The sequence below is a fragment of the Solanum stenotomum genome, chromosome 4 (assembly GCF_019186545.1).
Source record: "Solanum stenotomum isolate F172 chromosome 4, ASM1918654v1, whole genome shotgun sequence".
NCBI classification, from domain to species: domain Eukaryota; kingdom Viridiplantae; phylum Streptophyta; class Magnoliopsida; order Solanales; family Solanaceae; genus Solanum; species Solanum stenotomum.
Window position 1 is genome coordinate 17,161,499 of NC_064285.1, and position 23,924 is coordinate 17,185,422.

Below are 23,924 nucleotides of genomic sequence, written 5' to 3' on the forward strand. Positions count from 1 at the left end.
ACATAGCTAGGGTTTTGAATTTATGCATGAATCTAGGCAAAACAATACTGAATTCATGATAATATGATTAGGATCATTCTAACAGCTAAAACCCAATCAATTCTACCATTCAAGAAACCCTAAGTCTAGATAATATTAAGGGGATCAAGATTCTGACTGAAATCTAGGGACGTAATGGGTGAAAGGAAACCACTAGTGAAATCCCACATACCTGGTGATATATTCCATGGAGAAATATTTTAATTTTGGGGTTGAAACTGAAGGAACTGTGTTGCGTTCTTGAACTAGGGTTCTTGACTTCTCTCTCCTCTTATGCTGTAATTTTTCTAAATTCTGAAGAATGATCTGATTTAGGCAAGTTCTAGTTTTGTTTCTAGGCTAAAACTAACTAAAACCACGTAGTTTAGAGTCTAAACGACGTAGTTTAGGGGTCCAACACATAAGGAAAAGACCAAAAGACCCCTGACTTAAAAGCTGTTAGGGTCACCCACGGACGGGATTGATGGACCGTCGATCGACAGATTATTGATTTAAATTGTTGAATTATGATCTCTTACGCATGAATTGATGAAATACTATGATTTTATGGTGATTTACCCATGGACCCATGTAAATCCCATATTTTCCCAATAATGATGATATGATGTGGGTCTTTGCTTATGAAAGAGGAGCTTTATGAAATCAAGCATAAAATGATGGAATAACATGAATTTATGATGAAATCCATATCTAATCCTTGTTTTCTAGATGTGGTGATTGAAAGTAGATTTTNCTGTCAGGGTCACCGACGAACGGGATTGATGAACCGTCGATCGACAGATTGTTGATTTAAATTGTTGAATTATGATCTCTTATACATGAATTGATGAAATACTATGATTTTATGATGATTTACCCATGAACCCATGTAAATCCCATATTTTCCCAATAATGATGATATGATGTGGGTCTTTGCTTATGAAAGAGGAGCTTTATGAAATCAAGCATAAAATGATGGAATAACATGAATTTATGATGAAATCCATATCTAATCCTTGTTTTCTAGATGTGGTGATTGAAAGTAGATTTTAAACCTTGAAAGGTGAATTATGAGATTATGCATCTTCTTATGAAACCTATGTAAATGATTTAAGGATGCTTGAGAGTAAAGTATCAATGATGATGTTGTTGTTGTGTTGTTGAAATGAGTTTGTCATGAACACATGGAAGTATGATTGTGAAAAGTCTTCTCACCTAATTGAATCAAAGATAAAGAACTATCCTAATGAAACATAGCTTGGATTGGATACATAATTGTACCTTCCCATGGATAGCTTGGATTGTATACTTAATTGTACCTTTCCATGGATAGATTTGATTGGATACTTAATTGTACCTTTCCATAGATAGCTTTGATTGGATACTTAATTGTATCTTTGCATGAATAGCTTGGATTGGATACTTAATTGCATCTTTCCATGGATAACTTGGATTGGATACTTAATTGTACCTTTCCATGGATATCTTGGATTGGATACTTAATTGTACATTTCCATAGATATCTTATGACTTAGCTTGGATTGGTCATTAAATGACACATTTCCATGGATAGCTTGGATTAGAAAGATAACGTGCCCTTTCATGGATAATAAGAACAACTTAAGAAAATAACTACTTCCCACGTTAATAATGAACTAAGGTTACTCAGGGAGTATCTCATATGTGTTCAAAGGTTTTAAAGATGTTAGCTTGCATTGATCATGTTTTATGACTTATGTTTTCTAAACTTCTTATATCGTGTTTTAGCTTGGTCAATTGCATGTCATGAAATGTCTCCTTTTAGCACGATTTAAATGTTTTATGAATGACTATCATACTTGGTACATTGTTTTTTTTCTAACGCATATTATTACCTACATTTCCCCAAAATGTAGGGTACGATATTCAGGGTCTCAGTTTCGTGGCTAGAGGTTGACTTGGTTTATTTTTGAGCTTGGTGAGTCCTCATGCTTCGAGGATGGATTTTCATTGTTCCTAGTTTCATTCTTATTTTTTGTTTTGAACATGACACTACAAGAAAATGTACATACGACGACATTAATTTGGTGACATTTGAAACGAATGTCGGAAAATAAAGAATTTCACGACATTTAAGAACAAAACGTCATAAAACAATGACATTTGATGTCAAATGTCGTAAAAATAATGGCATTTGGTATCAAATATAGTAAATATAATGACATTTGGTCCAAAATGTCACTATGATAATGACATTTATTGCAAAATGTCGTTGTTTTTAGCGACATTTAGCGAAAATGTCATTTAAATGATGACATTTTGCTAAAAATGTCGAATATAATATGACATTTTGTAATATGACATTTATTACAAAATGTCATTGGTTTTAGTGACATTTAAAAAAATATCACTTAAATAGTGACATTTAGAAAAAATATCACTTAAATAGTGACATTTAATATAAATGTTGAATATATTATGACATTTACTGCAAAATGTCATTGATTTTAGTGACATTTATTGTAAAATGTCGTTTTTAGCGACAATTAGCAAAAATGTCATTTAAATGATGACATTTGCTACAAATGTCGAATATAATACGACATTTATTACAAAATGTCATTGGTTTTAGTGACATTTAGAAAACATATCGCTTAAATAGTGACATTTAATATAAACGTCGAATATGTTATGACATTTACTGCAAAATGTCATTGATTTTAGTGACATTTACAAAAAAATGTCACTAAAATAGTGACATTTGTTGTAAAATGACATTGATTTTAGCGACTTTTAGCAAAAATGTTACTAAAATAGCGACATTTAATACAAATGTCGAATATATTACACTACTAGAATTTCGTTGTTTGCCAACTTCAAAATTGGTCGGAATGTAGTTTTCCGATGACTTTCCAACTACTTTTGAGTAGTCGGCAAACTGAGTGTCGAAAAATACTTGCCGACTACCAGAGTCACTATATATAAATTAAAACCCGACCATTAAAGTACCTGAATTGCTGTTATTGGTCACACTTTAAAAGTGTCGCCTTTTATATCTCATCTACAACAACACTCATTAAGTGTAAGTTTTCTTATGTACATGCTAAAATTTATAATCCATAAGCTAAGCAAGTGTGGCCTTTGCTTCCTTATTGCCCACGATTTTAAAGTGTTGCCTTTTCTATCTTATGTATGACAACACTTTGAAGTGTAGTCCTTGCCCATGTGCATACCACAATTTACAGTCCTTTGGCTACACTTTTAAGTGTGGTAATGTATTATTTTGGCTATAAAATATTTATATGCCACAATTTCTAATTAAAAAACACCAATATTGTTTTGCGATAAATAATCTCAAACATTAAATTAGCTAATAAGTAATTCAAATATATAGATTTGCAATAAACTTCAAAAGATAGTATGTCTTGTGTACATACACATATAAAGCAATATTCTAAATATGTGTACACAATAGTTCAAAAAGTACTCTTACAATAGTTCAACATATATTCTAGCGATGAATATATTTGACAAAATCAAATATAATGTATTCAAATTTTTACAATAGTTCAAAAACTCTTCACTATCCACTTCCACTTCAATGAGATCAAATTGACTTGTGGCGACCCTTCAAATTTGATCACCTCCATTTCCCTAAACATTTAGAAAGAAACTAACAATCAAAACAAACCATGTACAACAAATCAAATTGCAGCAGTTATAGAAGTTGGAAGTTTTGTTGGAGTGGAGGGTCTTGTTTAATAAAAGTATAAAGTTACTACAACCCAAAAAAGAGACATGAACTTCATGTCTCTTTTTGCTTTTTTTTTTCCTCCATCTTCCTAAAGGAAAAAGTATAAAGTTACTATAACCCAAGACACTCTACTGCAAACACCCAGACAAGCATAGAATCAAAGTATTATTGCAGATTACAGATTTCAGATTATTGCAGATCACAGATTACAATTCCAGATTGCAGGTTCCAGATTCCTCCCAGCAGCTAGAACATTATTCAGATTTCATGAAAGTGGATGTGTAATTCAAAGATCAATACAGATGCCCAACAATTCAATAAGCAAAAAAAATTCAGCTGCAACAGAGTTTCAAAAGCAACTTAGAGCTCCAATCTTAGAGCTCCTAGAATTCTACTTCAATCTTAGAGCTCAACAATTCAGCTGCAACAATTCAACTTTGTTTTACTTTTGGTGTAGCATGGAACTTTCAGATGAAGCTTTAATCTATCTTAGAGCTCCTAGAATTCCTACAGATTTAGATAGAGAAAAATCCCAAGATATTCTCTTGGGAACCCAGGCACTCTACTGAAGACACTAAGACAAGCATAGAATCGAAGGAACCTCACAAAATACCTTTTGGAGGACTGGGAATAAATAAAAAACGAAATAGAAATAAAAGAAAAACAAGTAACATGCAGAACAAGCATGCTTTGGGCTTTTCATGTAGTTGTGCCATCTATGAGCACCATTAGGACGAAGATGATCTTGAACTCGAGCAGCTGATTTTCCATTTCTGTAAGTCAAAAAGTAGTTAGGATTACCACGAGTTGCTTCCTTGTAGTTTCCAAAGTACATTTCTTTTGTGAGATGGTCATAATTCTTCTTGAACATCGAGACCTACCACATGATATAGATGTATTACTGGTAAACAATCTAAAAGAACTTTAGTTGCATAATTAAAACAAATTACAGACTACATAAACTTTCTCGAAGAAATTCTAGTTGCCACAAACAAAGAGTAAGGTCTAACACTCAAGCTACTTATTTTACTTTCTTGGCTCCACAGTGTCTAACTCCAACGCAACCTTCTTTTTCATTCGTCTGGAAAGAGATGACTCTTTGACTACTAGGTGTTGCTCCATTCTCAAGTATTGGGTAATAGAATTATCCAAATTTATTTCAAGAAAATCTAAACCTATTCCTAGCCAAACGATTGAATTTAACACTAGAACTTGAAAGATAAGAAAAAAGGATATAGTGAAAAGATATCTTACTTCACTAAAAGGTTCCTTCACATCATCTCTCTCAACACTGCTCTCCTGAAATATTTGTCATCATCAGAGAAGATATTAACAAGAAAAAAGACAGCAGAATATGAAAATGAAGCAAATGCATGTTTTTTGACTATTCGTGCATGTAATTACATGCTTAGACAGAGTTAGAAGACAACCTAGAGCAATCTCAATGACTTACATAGTTAGGAAATATGACCATGTCAACATCTTCAGGTATATCTGCTAGAAGTCTCCGTAAAGAATACTCACTAGTTCCAGGCTTCCAGCTGGATGCATTAGCTCATCAGTATCAAGATGAATGATCCAGTCCACGCTAGCTTCCTGTAAAGTTACAAGGCAATGAAGTGGATCAAAAGGTAATCATAACTGGAAACATATACTATGTCCACGTTTCTAGTTTAGAGGTTCAAAAGGTGACTATATGAAGAATGCTTTTAGCCTAATAAAATGAAGGCTAAAATAAGTGGCACTAAGCATATATATCCTGAAATTTCTAAGCTTCCAGTCTGAATATTGATAAAATGAAGGCTAAAGTGTCATAACCTGTTTCTTAGGTTGCACTGAGAAAGTTCAAATGGAAAGATTGTCGGTATCCAGCCAGTACGAAGATTGCAAGCATTGCTGACCAGGAACTGCTCCGAGAGAACGTGGTGTTTGTCATTGGAAGGAACGGACGCTTATACCAGTATAACAAAGTTACTGAACTATGGCATGAGCATTACCAATCTCAACATTTGGTTCTATCAAGATCTCCTGGAATTGCAATGAGGTTTTCTTTACTGTCACTGCAAGGTTCTCTTTTCATGCTTTCGGCAGATGGTGGACTAGTTGAATATAATTGGAAACTGTCCAACGGATGAAATTGGATAGAACACGGAACACCAGATCCAAGTGTCATTCTTGTTGGTTCACCGGGACCATGCTTCACAGGAGCTCATCTGTTCTTAATAGGTTCAGATGGAAAAGTGTATCTAAGGTTCTTGGACGATGGAGCATGGAAATGGAGAAGCTGTGGCTTCCCATATATGGAAAATGAAAAACATGTATCAGATAATCATGATCGTAAAGAAACTTGTACTTCCTATATCTTGTAGATCATTTAGAGAAAATAGAAGAAAACCTCCAAGCCTTAAACAAAAACTGTGACTCCAAGGTTAGTGTTTATTTACAATTCCTCTACTTGCTTCTTGAATATTTGGACTATGTTATACGGACTTTACATCCCTTTGCACAATTTTGATTCCAAACATTCCCAACTACGTGATCTCACTACAAATAGCAGGGAAAAGATGACAACTCCTCTTTCACACACATATTATCAGAAAAGGTTGTGAAGGAGAAAAACTTTCAGAAATTGCCCAAATTTGTGAGAAATATCGAAAGTACCCTACCTGAAACAGAGTCAATGAAGCCAGATGTTCTTCCTCCGAAACAAAGAGGTGATGGGTGACCCACTTCTCGGCGGAGTCATCGCTCCTGACCTACCTGACGATAACCCGCACCACCCCTTCCTCAAAGGCTGAGAAGAAACCTTGTTTTATCTCCATTATCCAAAAACATCAAAAGTCCCAACACTTTTTTCCACCAAACAAGGAGACTTAAGGTTACCATGGATGAAATTTCCAAGTCATAAATCAGATAAACGCATAAGAATGGAGAATTTAGAATAAGCGACTTAGCTAAACTGATTGAGAAGAAACCTTTGAAAGAAATTTAGGGCTTTTGTTTTTTTAGAAATTGGGGGGAAATAGAAAATATGGGGGGAGCTTATTATTTTAGCCAAAAATATGGTAGTACTCTTATTTTCTGAAATTCAGGCAAAAAGTTATTGGAGGGAACTTGTTAGTTTAGCTTATTTTCTAATGAGTATTTATAGGGCACACTTATAAATATTTGGGGAAAAATTTGGCCATAGATTTCCCAAGTAATATTTGGGAAAAAATTTCGCAAATAGTGTTTGTCCATACAATTTGTCATTAGTTGATAAATATTTTTGGCAAATATCTCAAATTTCCCAAATTTCCATTTTATTTAGCTTAAATATTTTTGTGTGTTCATTTCCATCATTGTACCGTATGTTTTAAAAATTAAACTTTCATCTTATATAACTTAAAAATTAAACTTTCATCTTATTTAGCTTAAAAATAAAATGTTCATCTTATTTAGCTTAAAAGTAAGATTTTCATCTTATTTATGCTTAAAAATAAAACTTTCATCTTTTTAGTTTAAAAATAAAACTTTCATCTTATTTAGAATAAAACTTTCATTTTAAGTTTATTAAAAGTAAAATAAAATCTATTATTAAAGTTATCCACATTTTAATTATAGATCAAATATAATTATTAAGTGAGTAATAAAAAATTTAATGAAAAATATGTAATTTAGTAGTAAAGTGAACATTTTAAGAGAAATCAAAATATAAATAAACATAATAATTAAGGTTGTACAGGCGAGTCCCAATTATAGAATCTTTTAATGGATAAAGATAACAAACGGGTCAAGACCCAACCCAATTCAAATTTGCTTGAGTCAAGTCCGGTAATGAGTTATAGAACGGGTCAAAACTCAATCCAACCCAAATTTTACTATGTTTTACTTATTTTATTGTTCTTTTTACAATATTTTAGTACCTAATAAAATTATTATTTTTCTTTATAATGGCTATATATAACATATCAATTTTTTAAGAGAAAATACATAAAAAAAAAACCCTGAACTTGGTTGGATAACTTACTTTAGTACTTAAACTACACAGGCGTTTAAATACCCCCTTAAATTCTTTGAAGTGATTTTTTTTCCACCCTGAGATTATAACACCACTCTCACCCGCCACATCATAGCCACATGAAAATTTTGTATTTTATTTTTATTTTAAAATATTGCTTGAGAGCTTCTCATTGATTATTTTTTTATTATTTTTGCCATTATATATAGTATGATATCAATTATGTGATCTTATTAGTATAAGTATGATATTTTTCATATTTCTAAACAATTTCTTATATCAAATTTAAATATTTATCGGCTTACATTGAAATTTTTATTTACTATTTTTTCATTTTCTTGTTCATATGTAGCGTATTGTGTTAACATTTTGTCATGTGTGTGTTTTTTTAAAAATATTTGTTCACTTATGTCCTTCTATTACTCATCTTTTAATATAGATAAAATTTTAGTTTCTTGCTTTCACAACTCTATTTATTTCTTATCATACTTTTATTTAATTAATCAAGTATTCTACGTGATGATGGAATCTGATTGATGATTGCACTGCACAAACAAAGAAGATTAGTGAAAGAAACAGGGAATACATACATGTTTGAAATATTTTTTATTTGATTTTTTTTTATTTTTTATAAAATAATTTTTAAATTTTGTCATAAAAACATACGTAAGACATTTAGAATTATTCCTTATGATTATATATTATGTTATATATTTATAAAAAATATGTTTATAATTTGTCGATTCCGTTTCGTAATATTTTTATTTTTTAAAAAACAATCAAAACTAATTCAAATAAAATATTATTGGTATTTTAAAATGTAAGTTTAAACGTTTATTTAGGGATAAGATTAGTGAATATTTGAAATTCAAATTTTAAATTGATTATTTAATGGTTGTGGGTTCTTTTAATTTTTTTTGGATTGGAAGTTTTTTCTTTATATTATTAACTAAGGTTTGTTATATGGATATAATTTAATATATTTTAAAAAATGAAAAAAAAAACAACCCCATTTAACGTATGAAGATCCACAATTTTTAAATTATTTTATAAATTTTTTTGATAATCAGTTTTAATTTTTTTTATATTACTAATTTAAAATAAATTTAGAAAAAATAAAAAAGAAACTACCCCATTTAAAAATAAAAAAAATCACTCTTCTTCCTTTTTTTTTTTAATTAACAGTGAGGCCCTTTAAACCTCATTTATTTAAATAAAAAAGAGAATATATCATCAAAACAAAATTTAAAAAAAAAAAAAAAGTTGAAAGAGAATGGCAAAACCAAATTAGGCAACCAAAGAAGGACATAGAAAGTCATCTTCTTCCATCTCTATGCCACCGCCACGGATGATCTCCAAGCACCAGTCGCTCGCCGAATATCAACTTCCCAATGTCGTATCTCTATCATTTCAGCTGCTTCCACACTCAAACTTGACTCCGGAGATCGGAATCTATGGAGACCTCCCAATCTGAGAAAATGCTGCTCTTGGGTGCTGCTATAAAATGCTCCAGGTAAGACTTGAAAAACATTATATATGAACTAGAACTCCTTTTCTCTAGTCTAATCATTGATGGGTTGAATCCCACAAAGAGATTAATACCACCATCTAAATTTAGAACTTTGAATTGGAAAACTAACTCATTGTTGCTTATATGATTTATGGGTTTGCAAAAATTTTGGATTGGATCTGTAGAGGATGTAGATAGGAGCTATCAACAATTGAATACACCACTAAGAACTTCGGAGTCTTGATTTCGTACCACTTTGGACACCCATATGCTCTCACCAGGTGCATGGTACGGTTGGTTACCGAAATAGTTTCAGACTTTAAAAGTTTGCTAAAGTTATGCATCAATTGTAAAATCCTTCATGCTTCTTATCGGTACTTGTATATCTTATTGTTGTGTAGTACTTGCGAACTAGATAATCTAATTAGTACCTGGCGAATCTGTTTGCTTGATTCTTATGTATGGAGTGTTACATTTTCCTAAATTTATTATCTTCTTGGCTGTTGTTGGGACTTCATGGAAAGAATTGAACTCATAATTACCTGCAAAAACAAAAACTAGGTTAGCAAAAAAATCAGCAAGAGTATTTCCCTCCCTGAAGGAGTGTTGTACTCTTATTGATATAGAATTTCTGATTCTATTGATGGAGTTGACCTCCATTGTCACACTCCAAGGTGACTCCCACTCTCCATTAAGAATATTAACCATTGACAAAGAGTCAGTCTCAATAATAATCTGTTGAAAATGTTTGTCTAAACAGTATTGCAGGCTCTCTCTAATTGCAATTGCCTCAACCATCAAGTTAGAAGAATCAACCAACTTCACACCCTTAGCCCCTACTAGATTACGATTATGATCTCTCACACAAAAAGCAGCAGAACTAGGACCAAGATTACCCTTGGAAGCATCTAAGACGGGTAACCCTCCTATCTTTTCTTCCTTGTTTAAAACTATAGTAAAATCACCCCCAATCAACCAAGGCCTATCAATACAATCTGCAACCTGATATAGATCCTCCCACAAGTTCAACCTCTGCATAGCATCACACTTAGCATATACAATTGTTTAATAAAAGCTCTGGGGCTGAGTTTGATTCTTCAAACTCAAATTGAGTTGTTGTTCAGTATCTTTGACAATAGTGATGTCAAAGTCATGATTAGTAAAGATCCATATCTTTTCGTTGCAATTTGAATTGGCTCGTGGCATTTTTATTCTTCTCCTGTATTTATTGATATATCTAACATGCTAAAAAGGCTCAAATAATGCAACAAAAGCAAAGTGGTGAACCTTATGCAACAATTGAACCCTTTGAAAAGCTTGTTGTGACTTCACTGATCTAATATTCCAAATAAAGGCCTCCATCATTAATGAGATATAGCTTTATTTCTCTTTGGTTGAACTCTGATTGGTTGTGTACTCTCACTACTGCCCTGCTTCTTTCCTTTTCTAGTTGTCATCTCTCTCAATCTCGACTATAGGGCTTCAGATTTTTTGGGATCGTGAAGAACAACACCGTACGGGATGTCGAAACGAGAATGATGAGGTTTCACCGGGAACAAGTTCAGAATGTCACTTGGTCTGCCGGTGGTGGCGACGGTGAACTGTGCCGATAACACTGGTGCGAAAAACCTGTACATCATTTCCGTGAGCCTGCTGTCATTGTTCGTCAGCGCAAGCCATTGTGTTAGTTTCGCTCTTTCCGTCCATCACTAGCCAAGGTTCATTTGAGTTCGAGGTCACCAGTGAAGTCGGTTGTGGTGGAATAGCTTATTTCAGCTCGTCATTGTCTCAATCGCTGCTCATAACGAGGTAAATCACTCTTAGCTCTTTTATTGATTCAGTTTGCACTAAATGTTTGATAATGATGTGTTCTTTGATTGGTTCTAAGATTCTCTTACATGATGTGTTTAAGTCTAACTTTTATTCTTAATCTTCATCTTATTTTCATTGAAATTGGTAGTGTAGGTTTCGTTTCTAATATCACTTAGTGTTTATTTTGAAATTATTTCTCTGTCTGTAGTCTTCATAATTCATGGTCACTATGCCTGCCTCATGTTTTAGCTTATTTCACTGGTTCATCATGATATTGTTCTGTTCTTATATTGTTGAAATAGTATTCATGCTTTCGTTATGTGTTTGGAGGGTGCCGAATGAGTTATGCAGTTGCACATTCAACAGATTTTGAAATAAGTTGAATTTTGAGTTTGTACTCTTTAAAGAATGTTCAAACAACTGTTCGTATGTTGTTTTAGGAGAGAAATGTCTTATACATGTCCTCTGCTGTCATACGTTGCTCATTATTTTTTTAGAGTATGAGAGTGTTGGTAGTACACTTCTATAGTATTCTTGATGGTGTTGTAATGAAGCCTTTGACATGTTTGGTATTAAATCAGATTCCTTATGTTAATATTTTCTTACATATGTGTCCAATTTAGTATTAAACATGTGTAGTTTCTTTCCCTATATGAATCCTGTTCTTCATGACTATCATTTGTACTACATCTGTAGTATATTTTTCATGTTACAGTGATATCTAGTTGAGCATGGATTATGAAGCTTAATTGTCCTTATTAATTGTAGTATTAAGTTGATAATAAGCCCCCTAGCTCCTATCTTTGTCTAAATATAAAAATCTCTCTCCTGATTTCAATATGTTCTTTATCTTAGTCATTTACTTGATGTTACTGCTCAATATTGCCATCCTATATATATAGCTTAGTGTGAGCCCATGATCATAAGTTTGAGTGGAAGTAAGTGGATTTTATGTAGTCCTAGAGCAACTTTATAGTTTGAGTTGTAGTGATTGGATTTTATAGATTTTTTTCAGGTTCTAAGTGAAAGTTTATAGTTTTAGTTGAAATAATTGGCTTAAAAATAAAATTTTCATTTTAAGTTTATTAAAGTAAAAGAAAATTTATTAACTTTTCCCTCTAATTTTTCATGCTTTTAACTTTTCCCTCTAATTTTTCTACTACGATAAAATATTCCCTCCTATTAGTAATAGGCCTCCTATTAGTAATAAGAAACTTTTTTTTTAAAAAAAATAACCCTAATCCTGCTTAAAGTCTATATCGCCTCATGCCCTCAACACATTGCTCAAGCAAAGAAATTCAGGGTAACCATCTCCATCCACATGTAATCCTAACGTACTGGTTAAATTTTTGGATGCTCTACCATGAGCAGCCTTTGCATGTGAAAAGCAAAGAAAGAAAAACCACTGGAGTTCAGAAACTATTCTTCTCGACTCCTCTTTTTTCGTATTAGTTTTAAAGATTTCATGTTTTCTTTTGGCTCTGGATATTAATTTTCACGTGTTGTGATCTTGATGGCTACCGTTAGCATCAACATGTAAAGGGTTAAGGAAGCTGCCAAACCTCCCTTTGTCTTGAACTGCTTGTTGCTGTAAATAAACTGCAATGCCTTCCCATTCTCAATTGGGAATTCTCTGCAAAAAATGACAATAATTGATATTCATATAGTTATATAGGAATACATGATCTTTCGAATTATTAAAGGGAAAATAGAAACTTGATGAACACTCCAAGATGCAAAAAAGAACACCACATGGCTATTGGCTACAGTTTAAACAGAACAATAGTTGAATCTAATTACCCTGCTATTAGTATGTTAAGCATGACAATGGTACCTACTGCAATTTCCGCAAGCTCTCCCACCTATAGTAATAATATTTTTACCTGTATGACTGTGACTTTTTTGGGAATCTGCCTGATCCATTTGTTCTTGAGGTGTCTTAGGTCTCTCCTCATTGTTTGTATTATTTTGTTATTCTTCTTTTTTTGAGTTTGCCACTGTTCTTCCTGCTAATTTGGCTCTTCTTCTTGGTAAATCTCTCTTCTGGCATATTCTATATTAGATTTCAGCTAACCTAGGAAGAATGTGAAAGTTTTAGTTTGACAGTCATATGAACAGTTTATTGTATGAACAACAAACCTATAATTGCAGGTAAGTATTGTACTCCCAACAAACCTAGGAAAAATGATACCTAGTTATGGTATGACATTATTTGTTTCATTTCAGTTTTTAAAAGTTTTGTCATTTATATATTGAAACAACAAGAACCAAGTAAATTCTGACATATAATGCAAGACGTCTTATTTGTTAAGTCAGCTTGGTCACTTTGCCTAGTTGACTTCTTTTATCCAGTAATTTAGATGCATCATGTACAAGTCTTGGAGAAGAACCTGTAATGATGTACCATTACCTTTGTCTTCATTGTTCCGTTAGATTCACCTTTTGTCTCTCTTCCTCTTCTCTTTTACTACTTGATTTACTTGAGGTGAGTATATTACCTCAAGTACTAATAATTTCACATGACTAGCCTTCATACATTATATTGATTTGTTGAAATTTAACTATTGATTTGCAGTTTGAAGATTACAAAGAAAGCAACCGTAGTGGAAGAACATTGATATTAATTTCAGGACTCTTTGTGTGGACTTTGCAAGTTAGTATGTGTTTGGTTGTTTTCTTTAATAGTATGGAGGTATTAGTCTTTAATAGTATGAGGGTATAATTCTTGTTTGCTATATGTATAGGTTATATACTTAATGGATAAAAGTTGGATAAATATATTGAATAGGCTTGATCCTTTATATGAGAATGGAGCCAAAGAGTTTCTTCATTTTGCATCATTAGATAGGCCAGATGCATCTGCAATATTGTGTCCATGTCGAAAGTGTCGTAATATGAAATTTGTTCGAAAAGATTTGATTGTTGAACATATTGTGGTTGATGGATTTCTAACTAGTTACACTAGTTGGATTTATCATGGTGAGGAGCTATTTTCATCAAAATTGGTCAATCAGTTAGATAAAGGTGATGAGATGCAAGACATGTTACATGAAGCATTTGGAGTTCCTCCTACATCTTTTGTTGATATGGACACTAGTGCTGAAGGATTTGATGGGTCAAATCAACATAACATGGGTTTTGATAAGAAGACTGAAGAATTCTTTCGCTTACTGAAAGAAGCTGAACGTGAGTTATATCCTGGAAGCAAGTATTCACTACTTTCGTTTCTTGTTCGTCTATTACACTTAAAGTGTCTCAATGGATGGAGTAACAAATCATTTTCCATGCTATTAGAGTTGTTAAAAGATGTGCTTCCAGAAGGTGAAACATTGCCCAAGTCCTTTTATGATTCAAAGAAGATTATTAAAGATTTAGGACTTGAATATAAAAAGATACATGCATGTCCAAATGATTGTATGATTTATTGGAATGAGACGAAAGATAGAACGTCTTGTAAGTTTTGCAAAGCTCCAAGATACAAACAGTTCAAAGGTGCATCAGTTAATTCCAGTTCAGAAACATCAAAAATTCCATCAAAGGTGTTTAGATATTTTCCATTAATACCACGACTTCAAAGACTATTTATGTCGGCTAAAACATCTACTCAGATGAGATGGCATGCCGAAGGTCGCACTAGAGATGGGGTAATGCGACATCCTGCAGACAGTATTGCTTGGAGGAAATTTGATGAAGCGCATACAGACTTTGCTCGAGATCCTCGAAATGTTAGACTTGGATTAGCTTCAGATGGCTTTAGTCCATTTAAGTCTATGTCTATCTCACATAGCACATGGCTTGTTATCTTGATTCCATATAATTTGCCACCATGGTTGTGCATGAAACAACCATATATGATATTATCAACTATTATTGATGGTCTTCGTGCACCAGGTAATGATATTGATGTCTATCTACAACCCTTAGTTGATGAGTGAAAATAATTGTGGGTTGGTGTTGCCACTGATGACATATCAAACAATCACATGTTTCAAATGTGTGCAGCATTGATTTGGACAATTAGTGATTTTCCAAGGTTAGGTAACTTATCAGGATATGGTGTGAAAACTAGATATGCTTGTCCATGTTGTCTTACCAAAACTAAATATACAAGATTGAAAAATGGGCGAAAATATTGTTTCATGTCTCATAGACAATGGTTATCTCATGGACACAAGTTTTTAAAAGATAAAGTGGCATTCAATGGCCATGTGGAGTTAGATGGAGCACCTAAACGGTTGATGGGAATTGAGATTCTTAAGCAATTGAATAATGTTAAAAACAAGTTTGGTAAAGATCTATTGGCCAAATCTCGTAAAAGGAAATGGGATGATGTTGATAAATTGGTGCAAAATATATGGAACAAAAAGAGCATATTTTTTGAGTTGGAATACTGGAAAGACAATATGATTCGTCATAATCTTGATACAATGCATATTGAAATGAATGTCTTTGACAATATATTTTGGACATTATTGAATGTTGATGGAAAAGGAAAACATAATTTAAACTCCCGTTTAGATTTACAAGAGATGGGGATCCGAAAAGCTTTGCTTCCTAAGAAAAAGGCTAATGGAAAATATTATCTTCCTCCTGCATGTTTCACATTGAGTAACACACAAAAAGACATCCTCTTACAAGTGTTAAAAGATGTGAAAGTGCCAGACGGATATGCTTCTAATATCTCAAGTTGTGTTGATCTTAAGCAACACACAATGCATGGGTTGAAGAGTCATGACTGCCATATTTTAATGCAACAACTCCTTCCTATTGCCTTGCGGAATCTCCTGCCAGTGAATGTACTTAAGCCATTGATTGAATTAAGTAATTTCTTTAGGGGCATTTGTTCAAAAGGTCTGAAGATAGGTGACTTAGAAAAACTCCAAGATCGAGTTGCAATAACTCTATGTCATTTGGAGAGAATATTTCCTCCATCTTTCTTTGATATCATGGAACATCTACTTATCCATTTAGCTGAAGAAGCAATGTTGGGAGGACCTTCACAATATCGCTCAATGTGGTTTATCGAACGGTATCATTTTGTTATTTTTTTAATCATACTTACAAGAAATTGTATTTGTATTCTAAAAATTGTCTATTTTAGGTTCTTGCTTTGTCTTAAAAACTACGTAAGGAATAGATGTTATTCAGAAGGTGCTATTGCAGAGGGACGTTGGATAGACGAGTTAATGACGTTTTGCTCATGGTATTTAGATGACGTCGAGACTAAGTCTAATCCACCTTTAAGAAATGATGTTTTATCTAATGAAACGACAGACCAAGAGGGTCGTCGATCAAGTAGAGAGAAAGGATTTAAGCTTGATGACACTACACGTGCTCAAGCCCACAGATATGTTTTATTTAATTCTACATCCACAACTTCATATCGTGAGTAAGTATTAAATCATAATTTATACTTAGTAATTAATTATTAAATAATTTTCTTTCAATTTTTTATTAGATAGTTATGTGTTTTACTTCCGTAGTGAACATATAAAATAAATCAAGAAGGAAAATCCTCGTCTATCAAGACATAATGTGGATCGAATTCATAATGAAAGATTTCAACTATGGTTTAGAAATCATGTAAGTGTCAACTAGCTAAAATATTTTCTCATATATTACTATATATGTAATTATACCTTTTAGATCACATCTTTATTTTTGAATGCTAGGTCGAGAAGATGCATATGGCTGGTGAAAAAATATCCGAGGATATTCAAACTTTAGCTATTGGCCCATTAATACAAGCAAAAAGAATGACTGGATATATATGTGATGGAGTTAGATACTTAACAGAGTCTCGTGATGTTAAGAGATAAACTCAAAATAGTGGTATTATGTTAAAGGCTATCACTCAAAGTTATGCAAGCACAAACGATAAAAATCCCCTATTGGCAGAGGTTTCTTTTATGGAATCCTCACAGACATAATTGAGTTATATTATTCCAAGAATCTCAAGTTTGTATTGTTTAAATGTAAATGGGTGAACAATAGCAAGGGGCTTATTGAGAAAGATGATTATGGATTTACTCTTGTGAATTTTAATCATCTACTCTATACAAGACATCAGTTATCAGATGAACCATTCATCTTTCCTTCTCAAGCTTAACAAGTGTTTTATGTCAATCATCCTATGGAAAAGGAGTGGCGAATGGTTGTTAAACTTAAGCCAAGAGGTTTTTATGATTTAGGTGATGACACACCAACAATTGAGCATAAGGAAGGACATATGGAGTTGTGGCCTGAACAACAATTGGATGACACAATATTTGAAACTGAAGAAGACATTGAATAGGTTAGAGAAGGTGTACCAGGATTAGAAATTGACCCAAAAACTTTGGAAAGAAATGAAGCATATGATGAAGATGACAACATATCTTATGTTTTGTTACTATAGTAGTATAATCACTATTTCAGTACAATTGATTTTTGAACAATAATGACTTTGATGTTTTTACTCTTCATTCAACTATTAAAATCTCATATGTTTATATATCTTATTATTTGACATGATAATTAGATATTATTTTATAATTTTATATAGTAGAAACTACTTTAAATTTGGCAGGATTCATAGCTGCTGAGGAACTTCGTTGAAATGGCAAGAAAAAGACAGAGAAATTCTAGTCAAGGTGAGCTTTTATATGATTCTTCGGAGCAACAAAAACAACAAATTGGAAGTATGTCAATGCCTCAACCGCCCCAAAATTGGCCACAAAATGAAAGAGATGACTCACATGATACAAAAAATCTTCCAGGTATTAAATATCATGATATTTATTCTTCCTTTCATAGTATAAAGTAGTTAGATAATTTTTATATAAATAATAAATTTGCCTCTTTTTATCTTTGATTATTTATAGATTCTAATGAGAGTGAAGAGCAATCTAAGCGAACTAGGGGTCCCACTATGATGCACTCGGGATGGGGGAAAGATGGTGGAAATTTACATATTGAATTGAATGAACATGGTCAAGTTATTGGGTCAGAAGGAACTAGATTGAGTTCAAAACTTGGTGTGCTAGCACGAAATGGCATCTTAGCGCCACTTAATCATAAAGATTGGAGGCTTGTACCTAGTAGGTACAAGGATAGAATATGGGCTCATATCAAGGTTCTTAGTATACACAAAACCTATATACTAAGATGTTTTTGTTTTTATATTTTATTTTATAAATGAGTTGTGTATTAAATATATGTACAGGAAAATACTGACGCAACTGATGACATGAAGCGCATACTGATGATGTCATTTGGATCTAAATGGAAAGAATCAAAGCATGAAGCAAAAATTATTGGATATGACCCATATAACACTGATATTGAGCGTTTAGCGCATTGTCCAGATAGAGTTGAAGAAGATCAGTGGCGTTCATTAGTTCATTATTGGAGCTCAAAAGAAGCAAAGGTATGTGCTAGATTTCTATTTCTGCATTTGCTCTACTAAATGAGAATTTCATAGAAGTTGTCATAAATTATTAAAGTTGTGTTTTCCCTGATTATACTTCTTATTGTAGAACAACTAGAAGTTCTTTCTGATTTGTCCCTTTCTTCTAATTGGCAGAAATAATGTTGTTGTACATGTCCAGTTTGCCAACCTGCACAAAATGTTATTGTATAGAAATTGATTGCACTTTGTGAAACTCAACTATGCTGCTTTTTTATATTTTTTCTTGGCTATTTCTTTTATATATTCAAGATTGCGCATGTCCTCTTATATATTGTTGTGTTCAAATTTCTAGAAAAAGAGTGAGAGAAACAAAGAAAGTCGAAAAAAATTGACTATGCCACACACATCAGGGAGAAAAAGTCATTCTCAAATTATAAACGATGTACGAAGTAATCACTATTTATTTTCCATAATTTATATATTAAATAATACTTATCATGAATATTTAATGTCAATCTCTTACTATTCAAACAGATGACAAAGATGAATAATGGTGTAAAGCCAACTCGTATTGAGGTGTTCAAAAAAACTCACATTAGAGCGAATAAACAACCAGTAAATGAGATAGCTGGTGAAGTTATGGTAAACTCTTACTCTTTACAAATATATAGGTACTTTCTTTCTATTACAATTTTTTTTAAAACTTCTCATTACTTTACCTTTCTTTCAAAAAGAAACAAATGGATGATCTTGCCGAGGTGTATCCTGAGTTGAATGTCCCTGGAAGTGCTCCTAATGATGTGTACTCCCAAGTAATGGGATCAGACACTCATGGAATTGTCCGAACTCTAGGAAAAGGAGCATCTCCTAGCTTAGTATATGGCCCCGCATATAAACGATCTCAAGCTGAAAAAAGAGATTTTGATACAAGGGTTGAGATGAAAGTTCAAAAAGCTACCGCAGCTATGAAAATTGAGATGACAGAGAAGATGTATGAAGCAAAAAAAGAAATGGAAGTGATGGATAAAAAGAGAATAACAAAGTGATGGAGAGAAAATTATCGGAAGCAAAAATGGATATGGAAGAAATTATAGCGGATAAAGTGAAGGAAGGAATACAAGCATATATAGAGTCTTTGGGAATTAATATTGATGCAAATTTAAAATCAGAGCAGGTGAAATAATTGTGTTGCTCACAAAAAATTACTTTTTTTAGATGAAAACTTAGTTTCTCTTAATTATAATAGTCTTCCTCTTTTGCAATAGGTTCCTGATAACCCACTTGAAGATTGTCAACAACCATCATCACTTGTTGCAGGTGTTCACACAAGAAAGGTTAGAGAAAATTTCATTAAAATTTTGAATTTTATTTTAATTGCGAAAATCCCAACATTTATATGATCATGAGATCAACCAATTCCTCTTTCTTGTTTAATATGGATTAATCGACAAACTGTTAATTGCGTGTCATGTACACATAAATAGTCTAAGTGATCATCTTTTTCTTTTGGTTGTTGTTGTTGTTGTTATTTTTTAGTTGGTATAGAGAAATAAATTGTGTTAATTTATCATATTATTTCTAGTTTTCACCACAAAAGCTAAAACGCCTAATCGTACACACTCCAAATAGAAGCCTCAAAACCCGAACCAAACATCATTCTAAACCAAAAGGACCCAACTATAGCTGATGGAACTGACGGAATTTTGATCCGACATCAGAATCTTCGGATGTTGACAAAAGTCAACTCTTTCATGCATTAAGCCTCCAAAATTGAAAAACTTGCACCAAAGACTATGTGTCCTGATCATACTCATCCTCAGAATGTATCATTTCATAATCTGTATTTATGGTGTTGCTATGTTCATATTGACCAACTTGAACCTGTACCTCTTGCCCCTTATTCTCTTTTGTCCCTGCTGCTTGTTGTTGCCTTCTTTTGATCGCATCTCTCTTCTTTTCTCTTAGTTTGCCCTGAGATTTGTTGTTGATAGTTTGCGCTTGCTTTGTGCCCCCACTATCTTGTATGTTCTGCTCCTATTCTCTCTAATGAACATTCTTTTTTTTTTATTCTTTTTTTGAGTATTATGAGAAGTATTAAGATTACCCTGTTGATCATTTTGTTTACTGTGTCCCTGACCGGAAACCTTTCCCTGATGGATGAGTTGATTGTGCTCGTTCTCTTGTGTGGTCTGATGAGAAGTGGTAGTAGAATCTCTAGGGTCTTTCTTAGGATAAGTGTGTAAATTCTCATGTATATCATGATGAACCCCCCTTTGGATACGCCTTCCTACAAGTTAGTAAAATTCTCCTTCAACCCTCCATCCAACACTCCAACAGCTTCCACAACAGTTAAACAATTATCTAAAGAGGTGAGGGGTAATGGGAGCATTGATTCAATACCTGTGATCTTAGAGGTCTTTGTATTTCCTTCTTTGTCCATGCCTACAAGTACATTAGGCATAGAGAGAGGATTTTGGGATATAGGAGTTGGTAACACATAATCGGTTTAAAATGTAGGCACTAGATCAGGACCATTTATTATTGTAGTGATGAGGTGCTTTCCTAAATCTGCCAACTCCCACGTCATACAGGCAGCTGCACAACACTAACACAGTAACGATAAAAGAAGGAAAAACACATCAGGACATTGGAATTCATAGCCAAAGATGTAAGAGATGCTAATTTATCAAGTAGACACTAGAAATGTATCCAATATTAAAATTGTAGGTACGACTCAAAATGGAAAAGAAACTATGATATTATACAACCTCAACATATCCAAAATCATTAGAGTAGCACTTCTAGAACACAGGTCATTTACTCAATTTTATAAATACCAAAAAATCAAAATGACAGAATCAACAGATCACCACACGAATAAAGATAGAATAACTGGTGCAAATAGTTTAGAGTACTAAACTACTAATAGAGCATAAAAAGAAGTATAAAGTCTAAACCAGGTAGAAGAGTCACTTCCTTCCTTATATAGGACCACAGTCAAGTAAAGGAGATTGAAGATTTCACTTTCTTCCTGGTCAAGGGATAGAGATGTGGACTTTTTCAAGGATTTCACTTGTTTGCCTGTGTTTTCCCAGCCGCTGCCTTGTCTTCATTATGATTTTTGCCTGTACCTGGACTGTTTGGCAGATCTGGTTCAACAAGATCAATATAAGAGCTATGTGTAATAATATTTTTACCTGTATGACTGACTTTTCTGGGAATTGCTTGTGCAGCTTCAGTTAAGTTTGTTTAATATTCCTATGCTTAACTCTATATACTTAAATATGAGTCTAATCTATGTTAGCAGACCTAACCAACAGTTGCTGAGAATGTGCTAACCAAAGTTGGCTTTATCCTTCAAGAGTACCAATTTGGTGAAGTACTTTGCCTCTGGGCTACTTCAATTATTATATTCAAAAAGAAGATATTAGTTGTTGCTAAAGCATTTCTGATGCAAAATACCTTGTCTAAATTTCCAAAAATTATGAACCAATTACAATTTGAAGTTGCAGATGCCTGATGGTTACCTGTGCTTTACATAGAGCTTTACTTAGGGTCGATTACAATTCTTTGATTGACTTTTGTTGTCCTTTGCCTACTCTCTTTTTGATTCTTTGACTCTATGCGTGAAGTCAAGTCATGGTGTAGCTATTGTTTTTCTTTATCATTGGTTCAATTAGTCGGGATGTACGAACTTGGTTGCCCTTCAAATGATAGACAGTTCGTCACATAATATTAATTGTGTTGTTGCAATAGCTTTGGTTCTTCTTTAATACTAATTATTAGCTTGCTGTTATCTCTTGAATCTATTGGATTATGGTAAAATAATCTCTACAACGTAGGACGAGACACCTTCACAAACATTAGTCATTGTCCTCGTATATGTTTGAGCTTCTAATCCAGGTCCAATTGAAAAGGAAGATAATTTAGTTCTGCTTCAGGAATTGTTGATGAGTAATTCACTTTTCTCAATACAAACATATAAGCTGCTTTGTTTGGGTATTTTAAACCACATAAATAATGAACATAATCCTCGGGTTTGATGTCATAGATTAAGCATGGATCACCTCATGTGCTGCTGGAACAACCTGTGGTTCGTCAGAGATATTGAACCCTCGCAATTCATCGTTCATGAGTATCATTCCAGCACCACTAGCATCCTTCACATGATGTCCCTTATCAATTCTAGTAACATTACCATCAGATATACACAATACAAATTTTCCTTTGACATTCATATTCTCCAGTGCCTCTGCGCTGCAAAATGCATCATTGACATTTCTAATCAGTGGTAACAGTGTCTCGGAGAAGTCTTTGGGTTGGAATCCTGATTCCCCATCAATTTCTTTTCCATCACCAAGACATACTGTGGCTCTTAGTTTTCTATCAGTAGTGCTTGCACCAACGGCGAGAAGCCATGGATCTCAATTATTTACAGTGCCTGGTAGTGGACCTGTATTGCCAGCTGAACAACTAACAATTAATTTGTTGATTCTCTTGTTGCTTTTTTTTATTTTCCTTCCGGAAAAATTGGCACACTTATGTATTCAATAAAATGTTAAGTTTTGTATTTCATAAAGTATCAAAATAATCAATTTAATGTTTTTTCTCAGGCTAACATGATCAAGAAGACTGGAACTAGCGTAGTTGGCACAAATAAAAAGAAGTGGGTATGTTTGAAAAAAACTACAAGATGTTTCTTTTCTTTCAAAAGGAGGAAAATTTCATGTATATAATTACTGCTTTTGCATCAATTCCTTAATATTTTTGTTTTTAGAAAAATTCAATTAGTCATTTTTGATATCCCAATTTGTTCTAGTTAATGGGGATCTAATTTCTATTATCATATAGTTATAAATTTTCTTATGTGCATTTCTTGTGCAGAATTTTTAAGGAAATTGAGGTCAAGTATCAACTTCAACATGCTCGACTTTTGGATTGATGATTTCATAAAGATTTATTGCAAATTTACTGGAGATTTTAATTCCATTTGAATTAGAAATTAATTAGTTGGTTTTATGTTGAGATTATTACATTTAGTTAGATCTCAATTTTACTTGAGATAGAAAAGATAATTTGTTTTGACATTGTTTACTTTTACAGGAAACTTATTATGTTGCTATTTTGTTCTTTGATTATAATATTAGAAAATATTTTCTTTATATAATATTTCTTGCTTATCATGAAGAAGATAGTTTTGAATGCACAAATTGTTTGTATGTATTTGTGTCTTGAGAAAAACTATATATAGATTTTTTTGGGATCTTTAAAGAAGCTTGGTAGCGACATTAGAATATTAATATGACATTTAGCAAAATATAAAATAATGTCACCAATTTTTATGACATTTAATAATAGTATTTGTTGACATTAACTAGAGTGTCAGAAATTTCAATGTGACATTTTATAAATGTCACAAGTGTCTTGAAATTTGTTTTCCCAACATTTAATCTAAATGTCA

At 32.8% G+C, this 23,924-nt stretch overlaps 3 protein-coding genes across 9 annotated transcripts; 2 read left to right on the top strand and 1 right to left on the bottom strand.

Annotated features, from left to right (window-relative positions):
• Positions 1-3,478: 3,478 nt before the first annotated feature.
• Positions 3,479-6,665, bottom strand: LOC125862200 (glycosyltransferase-like At3g57200). 6 transcript variants are annotated; one of them, XM_049542213.1, is made up of 5 exons: positions 6,418-6,665; positions 5,276-5,347; positions 5,006-5,050; positions 4,441-4,628; positions 3,479-3,651 (listed from the first exon to the last, which is right to left on the bottom strand). In XM_049542213.1, exons 2-5 carry the CDS (start codon positions 5,300-5,302, stop codon positions 3,567-3,569), a joined length of 345 nt encoding a protein of 114 aa, XP_049398170.1. In that variant the 5' UTR covers positions 5,303-5,347; positions 6,418-6,665; the 3' UTR covers positions 3,479-3,566. The 6 variants fall into 6 exon arrangements, with proteins under 6 accessions (XP_049398170.1, XP_049398171.1, XP_049398174.1 ...); XM_049542217.1 differs by having other exon boundaries at positions 3,480-3,651; positions 5,006-5,042; positions 5,205-5,347; XM_049542215.1 differs by having other exon boundaries at positions 3,484-3,651; positions 5,205-5,347.
• Positions 6,666-9,059: 2,394 nt separating this feature from the next.
• On the top strand, positions 9,060-23,482 carry LOC125863427 (uncharacterized). Of its 2 annotated transcripts, XM_049543623.1 has the most exons (9): positions 9,060-9,264; positions 10,712-11,070; positions 13,649-13,726; positions 17,642-17,831; positions 17,937-18,187; positions 18,278-18,481; positions 19,729-19,797; positions 23,077-23,133; positions 23,348-23,482. In XM_049543623.1, exons 4-9 carry the CDS (start codon positions 17,672-17,674, stop codon positions 23,354-23,356), a joined length of 750 nt encoding a protein of 249 aa, XP_049399580.1. In that variant the 5' UTR covers positions 9,060-9,264; positions 10,712-11,070; positions 13,649-13,726; positions 17,642-17,671; the 3' UTR covers positions 23,357-23,482. The 2 variants fall into 2 exon arrangements, with proteins under 2 accessions (XP_049399580.1, XP_049399581.1); XM_049543624.1 differs by lacking the exon at positions 19,729-19,797.
• On the top strand, positions 10,828-16,892 carry LOC125861334 (uncharacterized). The gene is made up of 8 exons (XM_049541253.1): positions 10,828-10,879; positions 10,932-11,070; positions 13,507-13,558; positions 13,649-13,726; positions 13,818-14,964; positions 15,076-16,102; positions 16,175-16,424; positions 16,746-16,892. Exons 1-8 carry the CDS (start codon positions 10,828-10,830, stop codon positions 16,890-16,892), a joined length of 2,892 nt encoding a protein of 963 aa, XP_049397210.1.
• Positions 23,483-23,924: the final 442 nt, after the last annotated feature.